General features: G+C 35.7%; 1 protein-coding gene across 1 annotated transcript in view; it reads left to right on the top strand.

The window, feature by feature from the left end:
- The first annotated feature begins 1,622 nt into the window (after nt 1–1,622).
- ClC-a (Chloride channel-a) overlaps nt 1,623–21,995 on the top strand; it is a 65,956-nt gene continuing 45,583 nt past the window's right edge. Inside the window, exon 1 of the mRNA XM_053763339.2 lies at nt 1,623–2,186. Within this exon, the coding sequence (XP_053619314.1) occupies nt 2,121–2,186 (66 nt within the window). The 5' untranslated portion in view covers nt 1,623–2,120. The remainder of the gene's footprint in view (nt 2,187–21,995) is intronic.

Below are 21,995 nucleotides of genomic sequence, written 5' to 3'. Positions count from 1 at the left end.
ATAGAGTTATATAGCTGTACTGAAAATTAACTAAAATATATCTAAATGACTCAGACATATTAGTAACTAACTTGTGCCAATAGAGCACCTCTTGCGTGATTGTCAAATTTTTGCGAAGGCACGCTACGATTATGTCGTGGCGTGTCAACGAAACAAAAAGGAAGAATTTAATCTTCTACAGACTATCAAATATGAAGAGACGACCAAGACCTTCCTGACATTTATACACCACACGACATCTAGTCTGAAGAAGATAAATGGTAGCTAATAGTCAATTTTCACGAATGATGAAGTGGACGCATGCTGCTACTGTATACATTAGCAGAAGAGCAGCGTGTGTCCACAAAATTCTATAATATTATATTCATATCCGAATATGAGACAGTTTTGTGCCAATATAAAAAAAAACTAACTTATGCTACGTGTAGTTTTCGAATCTAGTCCCTTTTAGACAAGGGTTTAGCACTCGAACACCACTCCCTCTTCACACTTTTTCTAACTCAAAACACTTCACCAAGTTTTCCGAACGAAAATATAGCGATGGCAAAAAAAAAACTTAGAACTTCTTTGGGTTTGCCTGTGATTCGCCTCACTGAATTAAAATTAATGATCGCTCAGTCTTTTAGTGAATTCTCGTATTACAAGCTTTTATTTCACTTGCGATCTGTGCTTACGATGTATGTAAGGGTGAATTTCACTAGCATTTTCAACTCCGCCGCGGGCTGTCATTAGTGTTTATTAAATTGTACCATACACAGTAATCAAATTAATAATCCCATTTTATAAATAAGTACAGTACTGATACAATGTTAATTTTATAAATGTTTATTTTTTTTTTAAAGATTCTTTATTCAAAAAAATATGCGACACTAACGAAACGCTACACGCCGCGTTCAAACGGTCGTGAAATTCACCCGTAAATGTGTATGTTCAGGTGAAATTTTATTGAACTGAAATTTTGTGCATACGTTTAGTTTGGATGTCATTAAAATGATAAGCAGGGAGCACCCAGGAACGACTCCTGACAAAGGAACTTTTCAGCGGTTTACTGCACGAACATAATTTTGTTGTCACACATTGAATGCAATAATATCACTCGGACAGTAATAAAAGCTTGGGTAAAACATTTAATTTTAGTGAAAACTTATAGGTATGTAATGTACATATTAAGTTTATTTCAAAAGACAACCGTAGATATCTATGTATAAAATAAAGAATAGTGACAACTTTTGGACTAGTCAAAAAGTCACATGGCATAGAATACGCAATATGGGGTCACAATATTATAATATGGCTTGTGCCTAAAGTCCAATAGTTAATGCCTATAGTCCATTAGTATAAAAAGTCCAATAGTGATGAAAATTTAATACATCCAATATACGTATGCATAATTATGTGGTATTTTAATTAGCATTTATGAACTAAATAGGTATATCTATTCGTGTGTAATGTAATCGTCACATGTTTTTTGCAAACATAACTTTTATCTTGAACGAATAGGAAGGTAAATAAACTTATCAAAGTAATGAAACGGAACGTTGATAAATCCGTCAGTTGCGTTCGGAACTCGTGCGTACAATTCGTGACACGATAATCAAATTAAATGTGATGGACAATAAGTGGACAATGGACGTAAACGACGTGAAACATTTATAAGATTGTTAAAGTATCACACGAACCAATGAAAAATTTACCTAATGAGTGAAAATTGTAGATAGTTTACTTAATAATTAAGATCAAGTTCAAGGTCGTAAACCGGTATTTCGAATGCACCGCGCACTGTCACACACAGCGACTGTCATTTCGATTGTATTGTCATTTGTCAGTTGGTCATTGTATGACGTCGTATTTGAACGTGTGTTGTGTTTCCGACTCCGTCGACCGGCGTAGGAGCAATTTGCATGAAATCGCGTTTATTCAATTGCACATTATCTTATTAAAGTCGTCAGACCCCCGTATGAGCAACGAGCATGAGTGACCACGGCCGGACACGGTGATGGAGCGAGTATTATAGTTTTATAAAAGTTATCGCGCCCGGTACAGTGTGCGAATTCGAAGATTTGTTTTGATTTAATTGTTTTGTTTTTTGTGACGGACTGAGAGGAACTCTTGTGTTTGGGATGAAGGTGCAGAATAAAGAAGAAACGTCCGACGATGAAGCAGGGCTCGGATATCAGAATACCTTGGTAAGTGGTTAAATTTGCAAACACTTTCTATTTGCGATAATATTGAGTACACACGGATTTCTACGTTTCTAGAACCCTAGCGGACACGTTGTGCGCTGTGTGACTCGATCAGACTCGTGTCTGTGTAAGGGTAACTGAATGAAACCCTTTTTCGTACCTGAATCAGGAAAATATTGTGACACTATTGTACAATTGTTTTACGTCAATCAATAATGACTGGCAATTTTACTTTGGACTACACATCTATGAACTAGTGATCCATGTCCAGTTTTCATTTTAAAATACCTAAGGAATAGAATAAATAAACATCTAAGACAAGATTCATCATTATGTAAAGATTTTCTCTTACTCAACCATTGCAAATGAAAAGCATTAAATGTGTACATTAAAAATCAGCTGATTGCCTACAATAATGGATGTGTGTGTGAGTTAGCATGTGTGTGCTATTGTTCATATTAGATTTTTATGCAACACTATACTAGGAGCTAATTTTTGAGGCAAACTAAACAGGCATTTAGTTTCTATACTCAATCTCTGGCACAAAATGGCACATTTATTTTTTGTATGTATTATTGTACCTTAACATGCTTTTTAGACTGTTTTACTTGTACTACAATATTTTTAATAACTGTAGTATTCTATTGCTGGGCTAAAAGGGACCCCTTAGTCTTTTCCATTCATCTTTTATCTAATGACTACAATAAACTAAAGAAACTAACTTAAATAAACATATTTATATCAATTTTCCTATGTTTATTTATATCAAAATAAAAAAAAGAACTGACTTTACATCTTTTTTTAATTTAAACAAGACCAAAAAAATATTAACATGATTTTATGTTCAAAAATCTATCAATGATAAACATCAGCAAATGTGTATTTTAGCAGCAATGAAGCAGGAAGTCATTAAGATTTTCAAGGATTAAAAAAATGTTTAACTGTCAGATGACTCCATATGTTTCTGATGAAAAGACTACTTAATCTGGAATGTAGACAATCTGTGGTTATAGTATAACATCTGTATGTTTTTATTTGACTTGGTCTATGTAAACTTTTTCAAACAGTCCTTGTTTCGAATTTGGATTCTGAAGGTTTTTATTCTTAAACTAGCTTTTGCCTGCGGCTACGCCCGCGTGAATTTCCCATGGGAAAATTTATTTCTCCCTATTTGAAAGGGACTATGTCCTTCTCCAATGTCAAACTATGTGTATGCAAATTTTCAAGATGATTAGTTGACTAGATATGCTGTGAAGAGGTAACAAACCAAGTTATGTTCGCATTTATAATTTAATTAGTTAGGAAATCTATTAATGAAACTAGAATAGATTTGGTCTAGTACCTCTATGGGCACTAAACTGTCTTCATGGTTACCGAAAAGCTAAAAGTGACAATTAAACATCATTAACCGTGCCAATCTTATTAATTTATTCCTTTTTGGGGACGTCTGTGCGAGCACCAGACAGGTGATCAGTCCTCCCACATTGGGACCATTTAACCCAGATGCCCCAACCGTGCCAAACTTAGTATGTAAGATAGATTTTGAAGGTTCAACATGTATAAACTGATTGGAGGTTAAAGAGTATAACTAAGGTTGAATTATAAAATGGGACGAGACTGAAGATTCCATAAAATTACTGTCTAGTTAATAAACATACCCAAAAAGGCCTACATTTTAAAAAATAAATGTTAAACAAGAACTTATCGTGCATATAAAAATCATTACACTACACATACATTCTTATCTTTCTGCCACTTTATTTGATAAGACTTTATATTTGTTTTCCTACATAGATTAATATTAAACTGATATATTAATCAGTCATCTTTTAAGCAAATATTTTTAAATTAAGAAAAACATCAATCAAAAACATATTGAGCTAGGGTAGAAACAGTGCCGGACAAATCTTTCTTCAGCTCAGGACAAAAAGTAGTGTGGCGCCCCCAAATTGTGAAGGTCCCGTGTCATTTGTTTTAGTTGCTGATAGTTTCTCTCACATCTTCCTGTCTGCATTCACGGCTGCGGCGCCTGAAGCGCCGGGAACCACGAAAAAAATACGAAAAAAACGGCTTAATTGTATGACCGGCCACACACCTGACATCGACCCTATTTTGGAATGCGCATGTTGGCTATCAGCTGCCTAAGTTGTGTCTCTTAGTCGGCTCGTACGACATGCATGTCCTTTTCTAACAACCACAACCATTATAGGTTGCTATTTATTATATTGCTGACACAGGGACTTCAAAGTTTTTATTGTAAATGTGAAATTTTGTTTCTCAATCATTCCTCAAATGCTTGCATTGATTTTAATAAAAAGTATGGTGTAATATGGCGTGTCTAAATAATAATAATAATGTTTGTTTTCTATCGTTCTTTGTTCCCGGAAGGAACAAATGCAACTACAGATTTTGGCCTTTGTGATGTTAAGAAATCACCGGGATAATTATAGACAATGTTCACACCCTGCTAAAACTACATTACTCAGTAAAAGTAATGTGCGTATGGCACCTAAAATTGATAACAATATTCCCTAATAATATAAAGATTTGAATTTAAATTTATTTAAAAAACACTTCAGTTCCTTACTGATTGATAAATTGTAATGGTATTATAATTTGATAAATTATATATTTTTAAATGATAAACTCAGATATAAATTTGGGTAATTTAGTTACTTTTATCTATTCGATTTTGTTTTGTGGGATGACAGCATGCTCTTCATTTAAATTTGCATACCCGTGGACGGTGAAACATGTAGGATTAAGTTTTATTTTAACACCACATTGTACTTAAATAATGTATAGTCATGTTTTGCAAATAATTTTTGCTTTTGGCTTTAATTTTTTTTATTTATTAGGAGATCATACAGTAATAAATAACAGAGTAACTATTTACGAGACCATAAACCATTACATATTCTCGCATGTAAAGTAATTTATATTTTCATTATGTCTAATTTATATTATAATTTATAGTTTTAGTATATTTAGCTACTAGCGGCTCGTCCCGGTTTCACTTGGGTAAAAACATACACCTAAACCGTCTTCAGTAATCGCACTATCAATTGATGAAAACCGCATGAAAATCGGTGCAGTAGTTTTTGTGTTTATTGCTAAGAGGCAGACAGACGCGGCAGAGGACTATGTTTTAATATGTGTAAGGATGAAAGGATAAGGATATATTCATACTTAATATGTCAGAATAAATATTGAATTCTAAGAAGATTTAAACTACAACATTAATTACGCTTTAGTGTATTTTAATTTCTAATATAAACTTTTTATTGCTGGTACAGTAATAAAGTAAGTAATGAGTGGTAATTTCTACACATCGAGTAGGTACTTACATAATTTACGTTTTTTGTTTGTTCTTTAGACATATATATGCAAAATGTAATTGTGTTGTATGTGCATATTTTGTATTTGTCATGCCTGGTAAGGTCGAATTACAATAGCAGTCATCGTGTAAAAAGTCGAGTTCTATGTTATAAATCTGTGGTAAAAATGTGGCAGGTCACTATGTCGCTAGTATTGTTGTTTGTTACCTGTACGCGTGACGTGGTGGCCTTATCAAAACTCTTGTGGTCATTTCAGTTAGTCCGCGGGAGGCCTATTCGATCGAACATCAACATCACGTCTGGCCCTCTTCTATTATAAATGTTATGTCTAAAAAAATTGATTACAGGGTGATTTCGATCCAATAGGTAACTAGGGGAGTAGTAGAGAGATCTAGGGACCCCTTCTGGGGTACGGGGTGCCGAATTTTTGCGATGATGTTTTGCTATGATGAGAGAAAGAGAAGACACTATAGCAAATACCGGCAGGGAAGGAACCGCGAAAACGGAGAAACGGTCATAGGGAAACGCTACGGATTAGAAAAGTATAGCACAGAGCCCGGGGCGTCTTATTATAAGCTAGGGCCGGCCCTGCGAATCTGGAAACAAAATATGCATCCCTGTGCTACCAAGTAACATACTCGTAATATAGTAATAATAGTATCAAGGCAATTGTAACGAATCTTGTCAGAGATAAGATAGAATGACATAACATAAAGAGCTTCTTCAGTCGGAATGGAATCATTGCTCAATAGGCGGTGACCTATTTTAATCTATTTTTGTAGTTGTCTAACCAGACTGCCGTAATTAAATAGCGATAAACTTAAAAAATATAAAAATAAGATTAAGTGCGAGTCAGACTCGCGCGCCGGGGGGTTCCGTAAAGTTAAGATTTTTTGGTTACATTATTTGCCTAGATCTCGGATTTTTTCTTTGGATCGCAAAACGTGCCACATAAATATATAAATAAATATTAATATTGATATACTGAGCTAGCCCCAAAGTAAGAGACTTTTGTTATGGCATATGCTCAACGATACTATATTTTATAACAAATACATATATAGATAAACATCCAAGACCCAGGCGCCAATCAGAAAAATATCATTTTCCATCATGACCCGACCCGGGATCGAACCCGGGACCTCTCGGTTTAGATTCAAGACGAGGTCGTCAACAGTAGTCTTTGGATCGTTTGATCGCATTAACAACCTTGGTTTTTTCTCTGACAGATTTTTGAAAGATACGTAAAACTATATTATACGATAGCTTTTACCCACAACTTCATATGTGAGTAAAAATCAGTTTTCCCGTGGGAATTTCAGGAAATCCCTTCTTAGTGCTCCCTACTGATCCTACTGTCCTAGGAACTTAAACACCAAATTTAGCCCAGTAGTTTCGGCTGCGCGTCGTCTGTCAGTCAGTCAGTCAGTCACTCAGTAACGCAACAGTTTTATATATATATATATATTTATGAACTTGATACTTACCTCATGAGTTGAGATAAAGCATCTTGCCAGACGGACAGACAACAAAGTAAGAGTTCCGTTTTTGCCTTCCGGGTACGGAATCCTAAAAAACAGCCAAGAAAATTCCATTGCTAAGAATAATATTCATAAACTAGACACTAGTTTAATATAATTCGAATTGAGGGCGTTTTATTAACGATTTTTTTAAAATATATTAATCAAATACTATAAATAGGACAAAGTGTGTGTTTTCCGCCCTAGCATCTGATCACTTCATATCCTACCACATATACCCGACTAAATAAAAATTCAACTAGTTTGGATTAGACCCGGCTTTATTTAATTTCCAAACACGAACTCAGATATTTTGCTGTTTTCCTTATCAATAAATCGCAGCCATTCTATCTAACACTGATTTTCCTCAATTCCCAACTGAAGTGAAAATGTATGTAGATCTAGATATAGTTTTGTGAGAATGTATGTGCGTATGTTTGTTACTCTTTCACGCGAAATGCGAACGGATTGTTATGAAATTTGGTACAATGCTAGCACAGACTTAGGTTTAGAGCAATCAATGTCTGGTCTGCTAGAATATAACCTAGAATGACATCTTATGGTACTTTTTATCCCGAAATTCCCACGGGAGCGAAACCCCTGGGCACAGCTAGTGTACCATAATTTCCTTTGATATATTTTTTAGTTTGATGTTAATGTGATGATGCCGCTAGTGTGCCGGTGACCTAGTCTTAAGAAAGATAATTATATTATCACTTGATGCGCTTGGATTAGTGATTAGTTAACAAAACTACAATGCAAATTAACGGTCAAACAACACATCAAACTTAGCGGGTCTTTAGCATAGAAATACTAAGATTTTCCTTTGTCCTTAGACCTTAGTCCTAAGGTAATCTATCAAGTATATCGCAAGTATTCTATCCAAGGGTCGTCTCTCTCACCTTTTGGTTGCCTAAGTAGGTTTACGTAAGTACCTGTAAGTATTTAAGTTGATAGTTAAAATTTTAAAGGAAAATTTCATTTTCTTCTTTTTGGAGCATTTAAATAAAAGCTTTTCTTAAAAAAGTGTTTCTTTTTCTTTTAATTTAAAAAAACAGATTTTCCAAAAAACAAAAAAAAACAAAAAATCTATTCAATACATAGTATTTTCCCGCGTTAATCTTCTTATCTATGGAATCTCATGAAAGTAAAATTTATAACTGATAATGTTAATCCAAGCACATGACCGTTATCTATAGTTTTGGAGATAACCGTAGATAGACGGAGATAGCGAAAAGGATTAGATAACAGAGTCAATGTCAAGTCAACATGTGATGTCTGCTTCCTTGTAGCTATCTTTTTATTTTGATTTCTTGAGCCTATATTATATTATTTCCTGAAAAAAAAAAGTTTTTGTGTAAATGTGTTTATAATCCGTGCATTACTGTGTGCTGCCATCTAGTGACTAGTAGTCGCATATCATAACTAAATAATAATTCAGTGTCCAGGTTTCTTTACGATGTTTTCGTTCACCGAAAGTTGGTCTATGAAATCTGCTAAAATTATTTACACATCACTTATTAAAGTAGTTACAGATTTGGAAACATGATTGGTCTTTGTAATATTTGAGTAACATTTTATTGTTTTCCTTGATATAACTGTTTAATTGTATTAAATGAATATAGCACAATGCATCGTGTAAGAGTGCCCACTCTCGCTACCCTATCTTTCTCAACATTTGTTTGAATCTACCCAGAGCGGTAGTCAACACCATTATTTCTAACGAAACGAAGTCCCAACTCACTCCGAAGCCAAGCCTTGAGACCTTAGGCGTTCGGGCAGACGTCTTGTGATACAAGTGAGCTGTAGCAAAGAAAATATTATGTCCAAACTAGATTTTATTTACAATTAGATTTTGACGACCTCGGTGGCGCAGTGGTAAAGTGCTTGCCTCTGAACCGAGAGGTCCCGGGTTCGATCCCCGGTCGGGTCATGATGGAAAATGATCTTTTTCTGATTGGCCCGGGTCTTGGATGTTTATCTATATATGTATTTGTTATAAAATATAGTATCGTTGAGTTAGTATCCCATAACACAAGAACTTACTTTGGGGCTAGCTCAATCTGTGTGATTTGTCCTAATATATTTATTTATCCGCGACGATCGCGCCCGCGTGAACTTCCAATGGGAAGTGTACTTTTTCCGGAATAACAAGTAGCCTATGTACTTCTGCATACTCTTAACTATATGTATGCGAAATTTCACGAAGATCAGTTGAATAAAGCAGTGTAGTGAAGAAGTAACAAACTTACTTTCGCATTTATAATATTAGTTGGGAAGAGGATATAGCTGGGAAACTGCTTGCCCGTGTGGTGCCTCTCCTCAAACCATGGCACACATGATATCTGGCCCGTGTGTCCTACCACCTGCACAGCTACAGGATCTGTATGACGTCAGAAATACTGCTTTATCGGTAGCGTATTGGTGTTCACTAATATGATTCGCCGAGTCAACACTGATGGGTTATGAGCAAAATAGGAATAAAATAGAGGTTTAGAACAACGCAGTAAATTATTTTATTTTCACAGAGCAAATCTACATACATTGTTGGCGACCATTTCTGAGAGAGAGAGAGAGAAAAAAACTATTTCTTTCTTCTTTACAACTGACAATGTCAGTAACATACAATGAGTATGAAGGTATTATATCTAGTTTAGTTTAAACACTCTAACAAACACGCTAAGAAGAAGTGAAGAACTTCAAATCAGGTAGCATGCCTGTACTTGTATGCTTGCTTAGGAGTATACAAATGTTTTATCAATTTAAGACAGATTTCCTTTTTTAACCCACGGCGCAAAAAGAGGGGTGTTAAAAGTTTGACCGCTAAGTATGTCTGTCTGTAAGTATGTCCGGTGAACCGATTTGGATGCGGTTTTTTTCTATTTGATAGCTAATTTTTATGCGGTGGTTCTTAGATATGTTTGATCAAAATCGGTTCAGCCGTTTAAAAGTTGTAGCGAAATGAATATTGATAGTCGGGGTTTTTTTTAATTTGTCTAACAAATAAACTTGTTGCTCTATGTCCTTCTTCGTAATTCTAATTGTAATTTATATGTATATGCGTAATAAATTCAAGAAAATTACTTGAGCAGTTAGATAACGAGTAACAAACATAACAACGAGGCGGAACCGTCAGTATGCAAGCCGACTCGCTCTTGGCTTTTTTTTTAAGATAAGGCCGCACGCGCATCTTGTTTTCCCAACAGCTCAAGCCTCCGTCAATGTGACGTCTCTAGAGATTGTAGTGAAAAATGGCGGGCGACACTTTTAAGCCCAAGAGATTTGTCACAATAATGTTGCGGTAAAACTGTCAACTCGGCTTTGCTTGTCCATTGTTGTTATTTTTTTGTTGTAATTCTTGGTCATTATTGAACATCTGTTTATCTACGAGTATAATATAAAATCTTTTCATCGAATCACTTAGTTTTGCAAAACGTTGTTTTTGGAGAGTACAATTTATTTTTTCCTAATTAGTATTAAGAAAAAATATATATTGCTTCAATATGTACAATGACTCAGGGTGACTCTTGAGACAAAAATGTTTTTCTATATTTTTGTGAAATAAGCTTTTTAAGAAAGTGACTATATTTTTCACGGTGACATTTTGCGACTGTGACATTTTGCGACTGTGACGTTCTGCGTCAAGACCGTGTGCAGCTTATGTTTTCCTTTAGGTAATGTTCGTTGAAAATCGCCGTTAAATAGATTGAATTATATGTACAATATATTTTACCTTTACTACTGATGTTTGTTGAATAGATAACAGATAATTGTGTGAAAATCTAGCTTGATGATTTATCGTGTATGATGTATCTTAAGTTGCGTAATGTTCAATGCTTATAATAACTTCAGAGTTTATCATTCATGACTTCTCGGTTGACGGGATATTAGTTTGTCAGTCATTGTTTTATTTTATTTTATTTGGAAAGCAATTGGCATAAATCTAACTAAACTCTACACAAAATACAAATTTATTACATGAAAGATAACAACCTTTATTACTGTATTTTTTACATTTTAATTTAAATAAATAAATACATGTTTTTAAACGTATATTCTTTGACCAGTTTGTCCTTCGACATATTATGTCTCAGTTAAAGATTTCCACTTCTCTGTCTCTTTCTGGCCACCCTCACCACATCCACGAATGCGATTTCCGTCGTCATCATTATTCCAACGAGTAATTTGTGTTTTAATGTACAGTAATGATACACATAATATACAGGGGGCTTTTTAAACACTAGCCACATTTTCTCAGGTAGTTTGCATTGACCAAATAGAGCAGGTATTAAAAGAAATCTACAGCAAAAACTGACAACACTTTATTACTTTCTTCGAAAGTTGAAGGAAATGTATATTTTATTTTAACATTGCCAAAGGTCTGACACCAGGCAGGCAGGTTATAAAATCAAAGACCAATCTTCAAAATTTATTTTTTTTCGCTAGACCGGTCTTTGCGTCTCCACAGCCCCGAATGAGAGATAAGAGAGACTACCAATCAAAAAACACAATGAGAATCCAGTGAGTTTACTGCATGCAGTCCACTTTTCATCATCATCTGCAGACTTCCGTGACCCGCTGCTGGGCATAGACCACCTTCCGTCTACGCCAAAATTATCTGTTCTAAGTTGGTCCTAAGCCTTCCTTACCTAGTTTTTGCCTTTACGTCGTCGACCCATCTCTGGAGTATCACGCTCGGCTTTACCCCACCTTTCGTCGTTCTATCTCCTCTTTTATCTCTATATAACTTTAATACTTATGAATTTGGAATAATTTTGCGCTGAATCATCTGCTATAAGCTGTATATTTTATGTGTTTAATTGACCCATTAAGGGATATAAGGAAAGCGGAAAATCTACTAATGTCAGTATGAATTTATTGTTAGGAAAACCTAGGGAGGAAAATAAACTAAATTTATATTTGCCCTTAACACTTCACTTTAATATTTTCAATATAAAAAAACATAAAATTAACGCAAAATAAAGTAGTTTTATAGGCATAGCCTTTCAGTTGGCTTTGAAAAAAATGTGTTATGTTTATATAACCTTCAAGGTTTGTCTATTAAAGCCGACGCCATGAAAGAAATACCGCGGCAATATGTGGAACTAGTAACAATTTCGGACGCGTGTGCAAAATTGTATATATTATATATAATAATTTCTCAAAAAGCTACAAGCTACTGGCATTTCGGTACGACCACTGCTGAGAAGGAATGCGAAAGAAACTCATGTAAACAGTGTTGGTCCCTATCATGCCAGAAGGACTTACCATTATTGTTTCTTACATTTTATTTATTTTATATTTATATTAATTTATTCTTCATAGTCATATTCCTCATGGCTGGGGGTCGTGCTTATTACGTGGAATGAAACACACACAACAACTTTCTTGGCATTATTAATGGAGTGGTTTGCGATTGCCTTCTCCATTTCACACACAAGTTAATAAGAATCAACCAGTATGCGGTGTCCTCACGATGTTTTCCTTCACCGGAAGCAAGCGGTGGTCGATGAAAACTACTATACATGAGTCAGATAGGTATACAAACTCATGTGGCACGAATAGGATTCGAATTTGGTACCTTTCGATCCATAGGCGGGCGTCTTAACTATTACACCACCACCGCTTCCATATTTATTAATACAACAAAAGATCGAGCGCTGATAAAAAAATGGATATAAAACACGATTAACCAAACAGAATATGTGAGAATCGAGCTGACCAGTTTCTTGTGACAGCACCCGTTCACGAGTTGACGCATGGGTCAGCCATCCCGAAGCTCGACCATGATAGTGGGAACCATTCTACATAACGAACCAAAATAAACAAGTTATTTTTGAATTATTTTTTGCAAAAGCTTTTAATTATTGTCATCAGTGAGATCTTGTTGCATTCGTTGGGGGATTTCCCTCATTGTGAGCCGTATATGGTCTGTTATTAGATCATCATAACGTATCGCAATGGAAACTGAAGCCGACTTGGAAAATTTCAACTCGCTCACACTGTAGAACAAGCGGAAATACTTAGGTGATTTTTTATAACAAGCTTTTATTTAAAGTTTCACCCTGTCCCTTTGTCTGTCTGGAAAATATTGCACGTTAGATTTCTCCTACTTCCAGTTGACCTACAGAGTTGAAATTTCCCACGTCGCCTCAGTTTCCATATGACAATGCATTATTATGATAAGTATGATGGTGCAGCCCGGATTGGCTCCAAACGAGGGAACTTCTCAAACGTTTACAGCACGGGCATGGGTTTTTTGTCAGGCGTCTTATGGCATTTGGCCATAAGAACTCTGTGACGACAATACAAGCTTGTGGCAAAAATGTCATTTTTGTAAAAAATCTTGTTACTAGCACTTGATTACTTACAGACTTAGATTAATATAGTCTTCTAGATTCTGTGCTTACATACAAACATTGGGACAGGTGTAACTGAATAAAAGCTAGTTACAATAAAATTACTTCAAACACGTTTTGCGAAGTTATACATTATGCGAAGTGCACATTTTGCGAAGTGCGCATTTCGCGTCAGCGCGTCAGAAAAACAGCAGGTGTAGGTTGAAATTACGCGTATTACTATCGCACCGCAACCCTGTCATCGCACGGTGACTACAACATATACTATAATTAACTTCTGTATGTATGTATGAACAATCTATATTGCAACTGTGTATAAATCTCGTCAGTTCAATTATGTCGCCCACTTTGTGAAGAAGCAGTAATTAAAATATCCTGCAGCCGTTTGCGCGTCCCCTGATTGGATGTCGCTGTCGATTTTTTAATTCGGACAGTTTCGAAAGTGGCCAGTTTTTTTCTTTTTTTTTTTGGTGATCCGTTCTAGGGCAAAGTGCGGCTTGTAGATTTTGACATTGTTAAATATCAGAATTTAGTGGCAAAAAGTTTAGCGCGCGTTACTTAGTTGTGGAAATCTGCCGGAGGTCCGTAAATATTTTTATGCTACTGCCAAATACTAAAGTAAAAAAAAATACTTAAGAAAATTTGAAAGTATTTTTTGTTTACTAAAAGTGCATTCTTACAATTTGACCCACCTACATTAAAGGAAATAAAAGAAAATTGACGTTTCTTTTTAAATTTTTTGAATGGTGATCTGATCACAGATTTGAAAAATTTCGATGAAAAATAAGCATAAGCAATCAACAAGCTATGTCTGCCTCGTCCATGATGCGGACGTGATAAAAGTAAAACCATGCGCCTACGCACGCAAATCTTGAGACTCGACCGCACGCGATGAGACGAATATAATGGTCAAATGTCTCAAGGGAGACAGAGTTGTGGTCCACTGTCAGACACGATACGATTTTTGTATTCTTGTATATCTGTCGTATCGATGTCGTATCGTATACAAAAAGAAAACATTTTGGTTGGTTAGATAAATAAATTGAAACCTTTTTCCTTTAAACTGCAAATGTTATTCGTAAATAATGTAATTTAAATATATATTTTATGGCAAGAGGCTACGAACGCGCACTATACTCGCATTTTAATGGCCAAAAATAAAATAAAATATTACTAACCCAACTCTCGTGTTATTTTGACTTAGATATGTTATTTTGTTCTTAGTATACTTATTATAATATTTGCTTGATATAACTTTTAAGAATTTGGTCGTTTAATAATAATAATAATAATAACTTTATTCACCAAAAAAAGTACAATAGTTTGACAGAATCATTTTAGAAGGTAGATTTACAATTTATAAGTTAGTTGGACTGTGGACTCTGCAATAAGCGACGCTTGTGTCGCAGCGTCCAGAACGTTTTACAATTTACATTACGATTTTTACATGTTCATCGGATCGAAATAAACACAATTTGAAGTAACAGAAGCAAGACATTGTGGTTTGCTGTTGTGTATGAGTGTACGTGCGTATGAGAAATGAAATACGACTAAACTGCTATTTGCAAGGTTTCTTCAGTTTATGGAACTTACATAAAGAATATCATATATAATATATAATTATAAAAGAAGTCCCGTCGCGTCGTATGAACGTGATATACTCAAAAACTGCCTAGCTCCAGGTATTATAATTATTATGGTTTTACCGGCGTGTGCAGCCGGGACGGATTGCTATGCTAGAGCTATCTATAACCTGATTAATTTAGATAGGTAGATCTTTTACTAGAGGTGAACCTTGGTATAGAGAGCACTATGGCAAAAAATCTAGGCCACAAAATTGGCAACGTGTGTGTTTCAACCCCTGGTGTTGCAAGCATAGTTTGCGCTGACTTTCCCAACCAGTGGGCCGTGTGCTTGTTTGCTTGCCTGATTAGTCAAAAAATTGACAATTCTTTGAATTTATTACCTTATAACCTTGTCGTCTTTAAAATAATATATATACGGAAGTGATCCATACACACAAGAGAATCTTATAAATGTTCTCAAGGGAAATAAACACCACGGTATTAAAAATTACATAAAATAAACCTTTGTAGTAACATTACGGCGGCAGGCGAGGTTAGGGTAAGTGTACGAATGAATGTATGAAATATGCCTTAAGCCTGTCTTTATTTGTAATTTTATAAATGTCTAAAATTATTCTTTTTCTGATTGGTTATAAAATATAGTATCGTTGAGTTAGTATCCCATAACACAAGTCTCGAACTTACTTTGGGGCTAGCTCAATCTGTGTGATTTGTGCTAATATATTTATTTATCCTTGACTTTTCTTGGGCCTACACCGGGTTACTACACCGTAACCCCCCCTGGCTAAGCCTGTGACCAACGACACAATCCTCAATCGTGAGAGGATTGAGAAGGATATAGAAATCTTCTATCTAATTTGGCTACGTTGACTCGTCGTCTAATTACTTTCCTTTGTCTTTATCTTAAAAGTCGTGTCGTGATAAACATTGGACCCTGTTCCATAGACTTCCGCTGTGCAGACGTAATGTGCCAGATGATACGATAAGCCACGCTCGTGAGAGTTCATCAAATCCATGTGTTTCTTATTTCTTGTGCTCAATCGATCTGGATTACTTCCTAGTTCACTAATGTGTACGCAATTAGTTGCCACTGATCGTAAAAGGGCAAGCTGTTGTGTCTATCCTGCTAATATTATAAATGCGAAAGTTTGTGAGGGGATGTACCTATGTGTGTATGTTCGTTACTCTTTCACGCAAAATCTACTGGACCGATTGTTATAAAACTTGGTACACGGGTGGAATAACACCTGGAATAACACACAGGGTACTTTTTCTGCCGAATTTCCCACGGAAGCGAAGCCGCGGGCAACATCTATAGTGCTATATTTGTAACACGTTGTATTCTCAGTTTACAATAAACGATCTCTTGTCTTATCTAGGCCGTTTAGACGATTTGAACAAACTCTGACACCAGTGGAATGCGCTAGTTGCTTCTCCCGGGCAGATTGTAAATGTTAATCAAGGGAAAGATCATAAAATTTTCTGGGTGACTAGACTTTTACATGCATTTTTTACGTGAGTCTAATTAAATAGTTTTTCCTAATGCTTGCCCTTCTCGGGATAAGTCCGCTGTTTTATAGTTACCTTCTTGCCTCTATGTACTTTTAACAGGTGTTCTATAAATATAATAAAACTGTAATTATGCTATGTCTGTAGGTATATAGAAGATACAAAAAAAAAAAGAATTATCTGTTTGTTTGTCTTTATGGATCCATCAAAAGCTAACTAATTCTTTTTTGAATTTTTTTGTCTTTTTGTTTATTCGCGCATCACGCAAAAAGTACTGGGCGGGATTTGATGTTTTAACGGTTATACAAACGACACGTTGCCTAAAACTAGTTCTAGAACAAATTAGTAGTTTTTTCTAGAATTTTAAAATTCCAGCTTACGTGTGTATGCCCACTTAGATAAATCACACCACGTACGCTGAAAACTTAACACTCCTTATTTGGGAGTCGAGTGACCTTTGTTGACTCATACTTACGCACTCGCACCAAACAGAAAAACAATATACAATGATATAATTAATAATAAAGCATACTTAACGGTTTTGATTGGCGTCTTTTATTGTCGCTTTGTTTACGAATGATAAAAAAATCGTTTGACGAGGATTTATTAGGTCGATAATGAGGAAAAAGTAGCATTACCTAATCGTAAAAGTTATTTGATCTTTGTAGTACTTATCCATTCGGAGACTAAACCTGCGCAGACACTGTCAAAGCCAAAAACTACTAGCGATATTAGTATATATATAAATTTGACGATAAAATGTGCCTCCACTTTACTGGCACATTTTATCGTCAAATTTTAAATCTCTAGTACTGTATCGCTTTCATCTTGACTGTGTGTTGCACTAGTGAACTTTGACGTTGACTCATGGAATTAGTAGATACTCCGTACAGTAGGTACTTACTAAATCCATGCGTTGACTTTAACCGGCGCGCCGCTGACATTTAGACAAAATGGCGGACGTTAGGTACGTTTTTCTGCGCAAATCATAGTTAACATCAAAGTTCAAACTCGTTCCACCTATTCTTACCGCTTTATTAATAAAAACTTAGTTGTCTGATTAGGTTTTCGAGTAGTTCTTCTTTGTGTTGTCCCTCTCTCTCTTTCAGTATTTGACATTGAAAGAACGAGACAATACAAAGATTAACTATTCCGAGGCTAATCGGGGATAACGGTTTTTAGTAATAAGGGGGTTAGTGTGTTGCTATGTATTATGTGTATGTAAAGCGAAATAAATATATGAAATGTGATCCTACAGCAACATACATTAAAATAGTGTTTTTAGGAAAGTATTCTCGTCGTTATAAACTACTAGATGTTGCCCGGGGCTCCTGTGAGAATTTTGAGCCTATTGCAATCTTGGATAATGTACCTTTCTAATGGTGAAAGAATTTTTGAAATCGCTTCGGTAGTTTCGGAGATTACCCGCTTCAAACATACAAGCTCACAAACTCACAAACGCTTAACTCTTTATAATAATAGTGTAGATACTACTTAGTACTAATAGATAAATAAATACTTTAGAATGTTTGAATTGATATAAATAAATATATCAGGACAAATCATACAGATTGAGCTAGCTCCAAAGTAAGTTCGAGACTTGTGTTATGGGATACTAACTCAACGATACTATATTTTATAACAAATACATATATAGATAAACATCCAAGACTCGGGCCAATCAGAAAAAGATCATTTTCCATCATGACCCGACCGGGGATCGAACCCAGGACCTCTCGGTTCAGTGGCAAGAACCTTACCACTGCGCCACTGAGGTCGTCATTTGATTTATTTTCAACAAAATTCGACAGTAAGTACTTACTGAGAAGTGTCTATTTAATGACTTCCAAGTTGATCGAAACGACAGTTGAACTACTGAGGAGCAATGGGAAGCTTGGTTAATTAACGATATCGTTAAAAAAAAAAACAAACAGCGCAGTTTCCTTATTTGTAAATGATCCTTGGATCGTTTCAGGATTTTTATTATTTTACAGACTTCACTACAAACGAATCTAATCGAGCCCATAGAAATCTGCGTTAAAGTAAAACTACTATATACAAACTCATGTGGTAATATAGGATTCGAACCGCGGACCTTTCGGTTCACAGGCGGGTGTCTTAACCATTACAAAGTGGTTCGCAGAGCGTTTCGACCGCTAGCCATTCGTCAATTTTCTTGAGGAAGGAATCGATTTCCAAATCCGAAATTACGTTCCGTGCTCTGTACCAAAATCTAAAACAAGTACCAAAATTCATAAAATTTACATTACGACAGAACAGATTAATTATTTTAAAGTCAGATGGAAAACTAATTCTAATCTTTGTTAAAATTTGAGTGAAACACTCTTGAGAAACACCTACAACACCGCCACCGTCTCAACAACATTTTTTTCATTTTAAGTCAATTTTTTTGACCATCGCACGTAATACAATTGTTGCCAACAATTTAGTGTGATTTGCAATGATTATTATTGCCATAACGCCATTGTTTGAAATCACGTAGGGTTGCCGACACCATTCATAGATTAAATTGTTGCTTTCCGTGATTTTGCAGAGGCCCTAGTTCCTGTATGTGCAACGTTAACGAGGAAAAAAATCGAATACAATCAAACCTAACTATGATCATGACGATTGATTTAGACTGTCCATAAGTCTATCTACAAATTGGCTTACAAAACGATCTAATTGGCTATAGGTATACCGAGCCTGGGTGATCTGAATCAAAGCCAAAACTCCCGGAACGTATACATTTATTGCCAATGCATCTTTACACATAGGTATATAGCAAAAACGAAACCATGTCGAGTTCTAATTTCGAACAGCGCCATCTAGATTGAACAAACTAAATTAAAATATTACATAACTATACGGTTAAGATTAAACACTAACATTCACCTGTGTAAGGGTCGATTGATCTGATACAGTTGCAGTGTGTATGTATGTGTATCAATCTCTCTTTTATCTCCGAGTGTTCGCAGTTTTATTCACAGCTGTGACCGCCAAAGCCCAGGGGGCTTACTATCATCTCTTAACGCGATCCACTTTACGACCTAAACTGAACTGCATCGCAAATTCGTACCATCGACTTGATTTTTTGTATGAATGCGTTTCATTTTAGGTTCCTAAATTGAACTGAGTTGCATTGGAATTGTTCTGTAAAAGTTGATGGTAGGCCTGCAGGGCTCACATAATAGTAAATCTTTGAATTTTAAACATTCCGCTGTGGTTTTACGACCGGCCGGTCCCTTATCGGGAATGCTGAATGGAATTAATAGAATCTTGGAAAAAATATTTTCTAAGTCGGAAACCATAGGGATATCAAAAATACCTTAAATATGATTTAACTGCGGCAAGTAACTTGGCAGTCAGTTAACTTGCCGGTTAGTGACGTCAGTCGGTCAGTCACGTGAATTTGGGTATATTATCGAGTCATTAGTAAAGTTTATAACGCGAGGACGCACTAAACACTGTGCAAATGGTGCGAGGCATTGCTCTAACAAGGATCCTAAGGCGTGCTCCCAATGTAGGCAGGATAAAAAAAAATAATATAATCACCCCTTTAATAATTAATAAAAACGTTATTCTCTGATTAGCTTCGGAATAATTATTCTCTGTATTGTCTCGTTCTTTCAATGTCAAATACTGAAAAGAGAGATAGGGACAAAAACAAAGAAACACTACGCCAAGCCTAAGCGGATAATTAAATGTTTATTAAGAAAGTGGTTAAAAATTAAGATGTAACGTTGAAACGTTGAAAAAAACCGGGTTGATGCGAGTCGGAGTCGCACGAAGGGTTCCGTACCATCCTGCTGATATTATAAATGCGAGAAAGTTTGCGAGGATGTATGTGTGTATGTTTGTTAGTCTTTCACACAAAATCTATTGGACGGATTGTTGTGAAATTTGGTACACGGATAGAATATAACCTGGAATAACACGTAGGTTACTTTTTATCCCGAAATTCCCACGGGAGCGAAGCCCAGGTGCCCAGCTACTTATCTACTATAAAAACGGCAAAAAATAACATAATAAAATAATTTTTTTTTCTGTATTTCTTCTACGTCTTTTGTATTTGTAGGATTAATGAGATACAGCCTGGTGATAGACAGACGTACGGACAGCGGACACGCGTGGTCAAATGGTTAAACTGTTGGCGGCAATTTTCTTTATTCACGTCTTAGCTCTGTCTACCCCGCGCGAGATAAATGTGATATCTGTAATCATTATAATTTTAAAATTAGAAGGAACGCCAGCGAATCTAATGGCATTTTATCTCTTATAAAATAAATCATCCATCACCTATATCAGCTACACGAAGCCGTCACGACGTGCATGTGTGTCATAGCTATAATGACGTAAAGGTGGCCATATCGTTTCCCTTGCGGAGCTGCCATCTGCCACCCCGTCTGCCTCAGCCCCGCGTACCGCCACACAACTTTTGTAGCAATAACACGTATTCCTCTTTATTGTTGCTTGGTATTTTAGGGTACTTTCGGGGAACCACTAAAGTAAAGAATACTTGTCTAAATTTTAAGGAATTGTTGTATTTGGCATTGAATAGAGCGGCTTGAAAAGGCTTGAGGCAAACGTCCGTGGTCTAATGGTCATCACGCCAGACTGTTACACTGGAGGTCCCGGGTTCTGTCCCCGGTCAGGTCAACATGGAAAATGAACTTTTTCAGATTGACCTGGGACTTGGATGTTTATCTATATATGTATATGTTATAAAATATAGTATCGTTGAGTTCGTATCCCATAACACAAGTCTAGAACTAACTTTGGGGCTAGCTCAATCTGTGTAATTTGTCCTAATATATTTATATTTAAAGTAGGTTTTGCACGCGGTTTCGCCCGCGTTCTTAAGTTATTATATTGTCTATTGACATATCTCGATATATCAGAAATATCTCTGGTTCTGAGCAACATGTCGCGATGAAACCTATGCAAGATTTTAAGTTAGACTATCCGCTATACAACTGAGAAAACCCCATCAAATTCCATCTAGTAGTTTTAATGTTATGCGCGAATAAACATGGTTTACAGTTTTGTTATATGTATAGATATAGATAGATTAAATAACTATATGTATAGATATAGATAGTTACAACCTATTAGCATGTCGGAACGACCACTGCTGAGAAAAATACATTTTTTCTCAGCAGTGGTCGTTCCGATGTTTCCGACAGTGTGTACAATTGTTGTGTGTGTCTGTATTTAATGTGTTCATTATGTACAGATAAATAATTATTAGATAAATTATTATCACGATTATAATTTGACATAGAGTAAAGATTTGCATTAAATTTACTATTAAAGACTTGCTCGGGTAAAAACATATATGTAATATATATCATTAACAGGAGTGGGTCATTTTAGGGATCTGTGGGGTAAAATGTGAACACATTTCGTCGTATACGTAATTTGTTTCATATCGAAATACAACATTCAATACATCGAAATCGTATTTGAGGTGTGATTGCGTCACAAACATACTTTCTCG

Source organism: Plodia interpunctella, chromosome 23 (assembly GCF_027563975.2).
Source record: "Plodia interpunctella isolate USDA-ARS_2022_Savannah chromosome 23, ilPloInte3.2, whole genome shotgun sequence".
Lineage (NCBI taxonomy): Eukaryota > Metazoa > Arthropoda > Insecta > Lepidoptera > Pyralidae > Plodia > Plodia interpunctella.
Note: the sequence above shows the minus strand (reverse complement) of the source record. Positions and strands in the feature narration are given on the sequence as shown.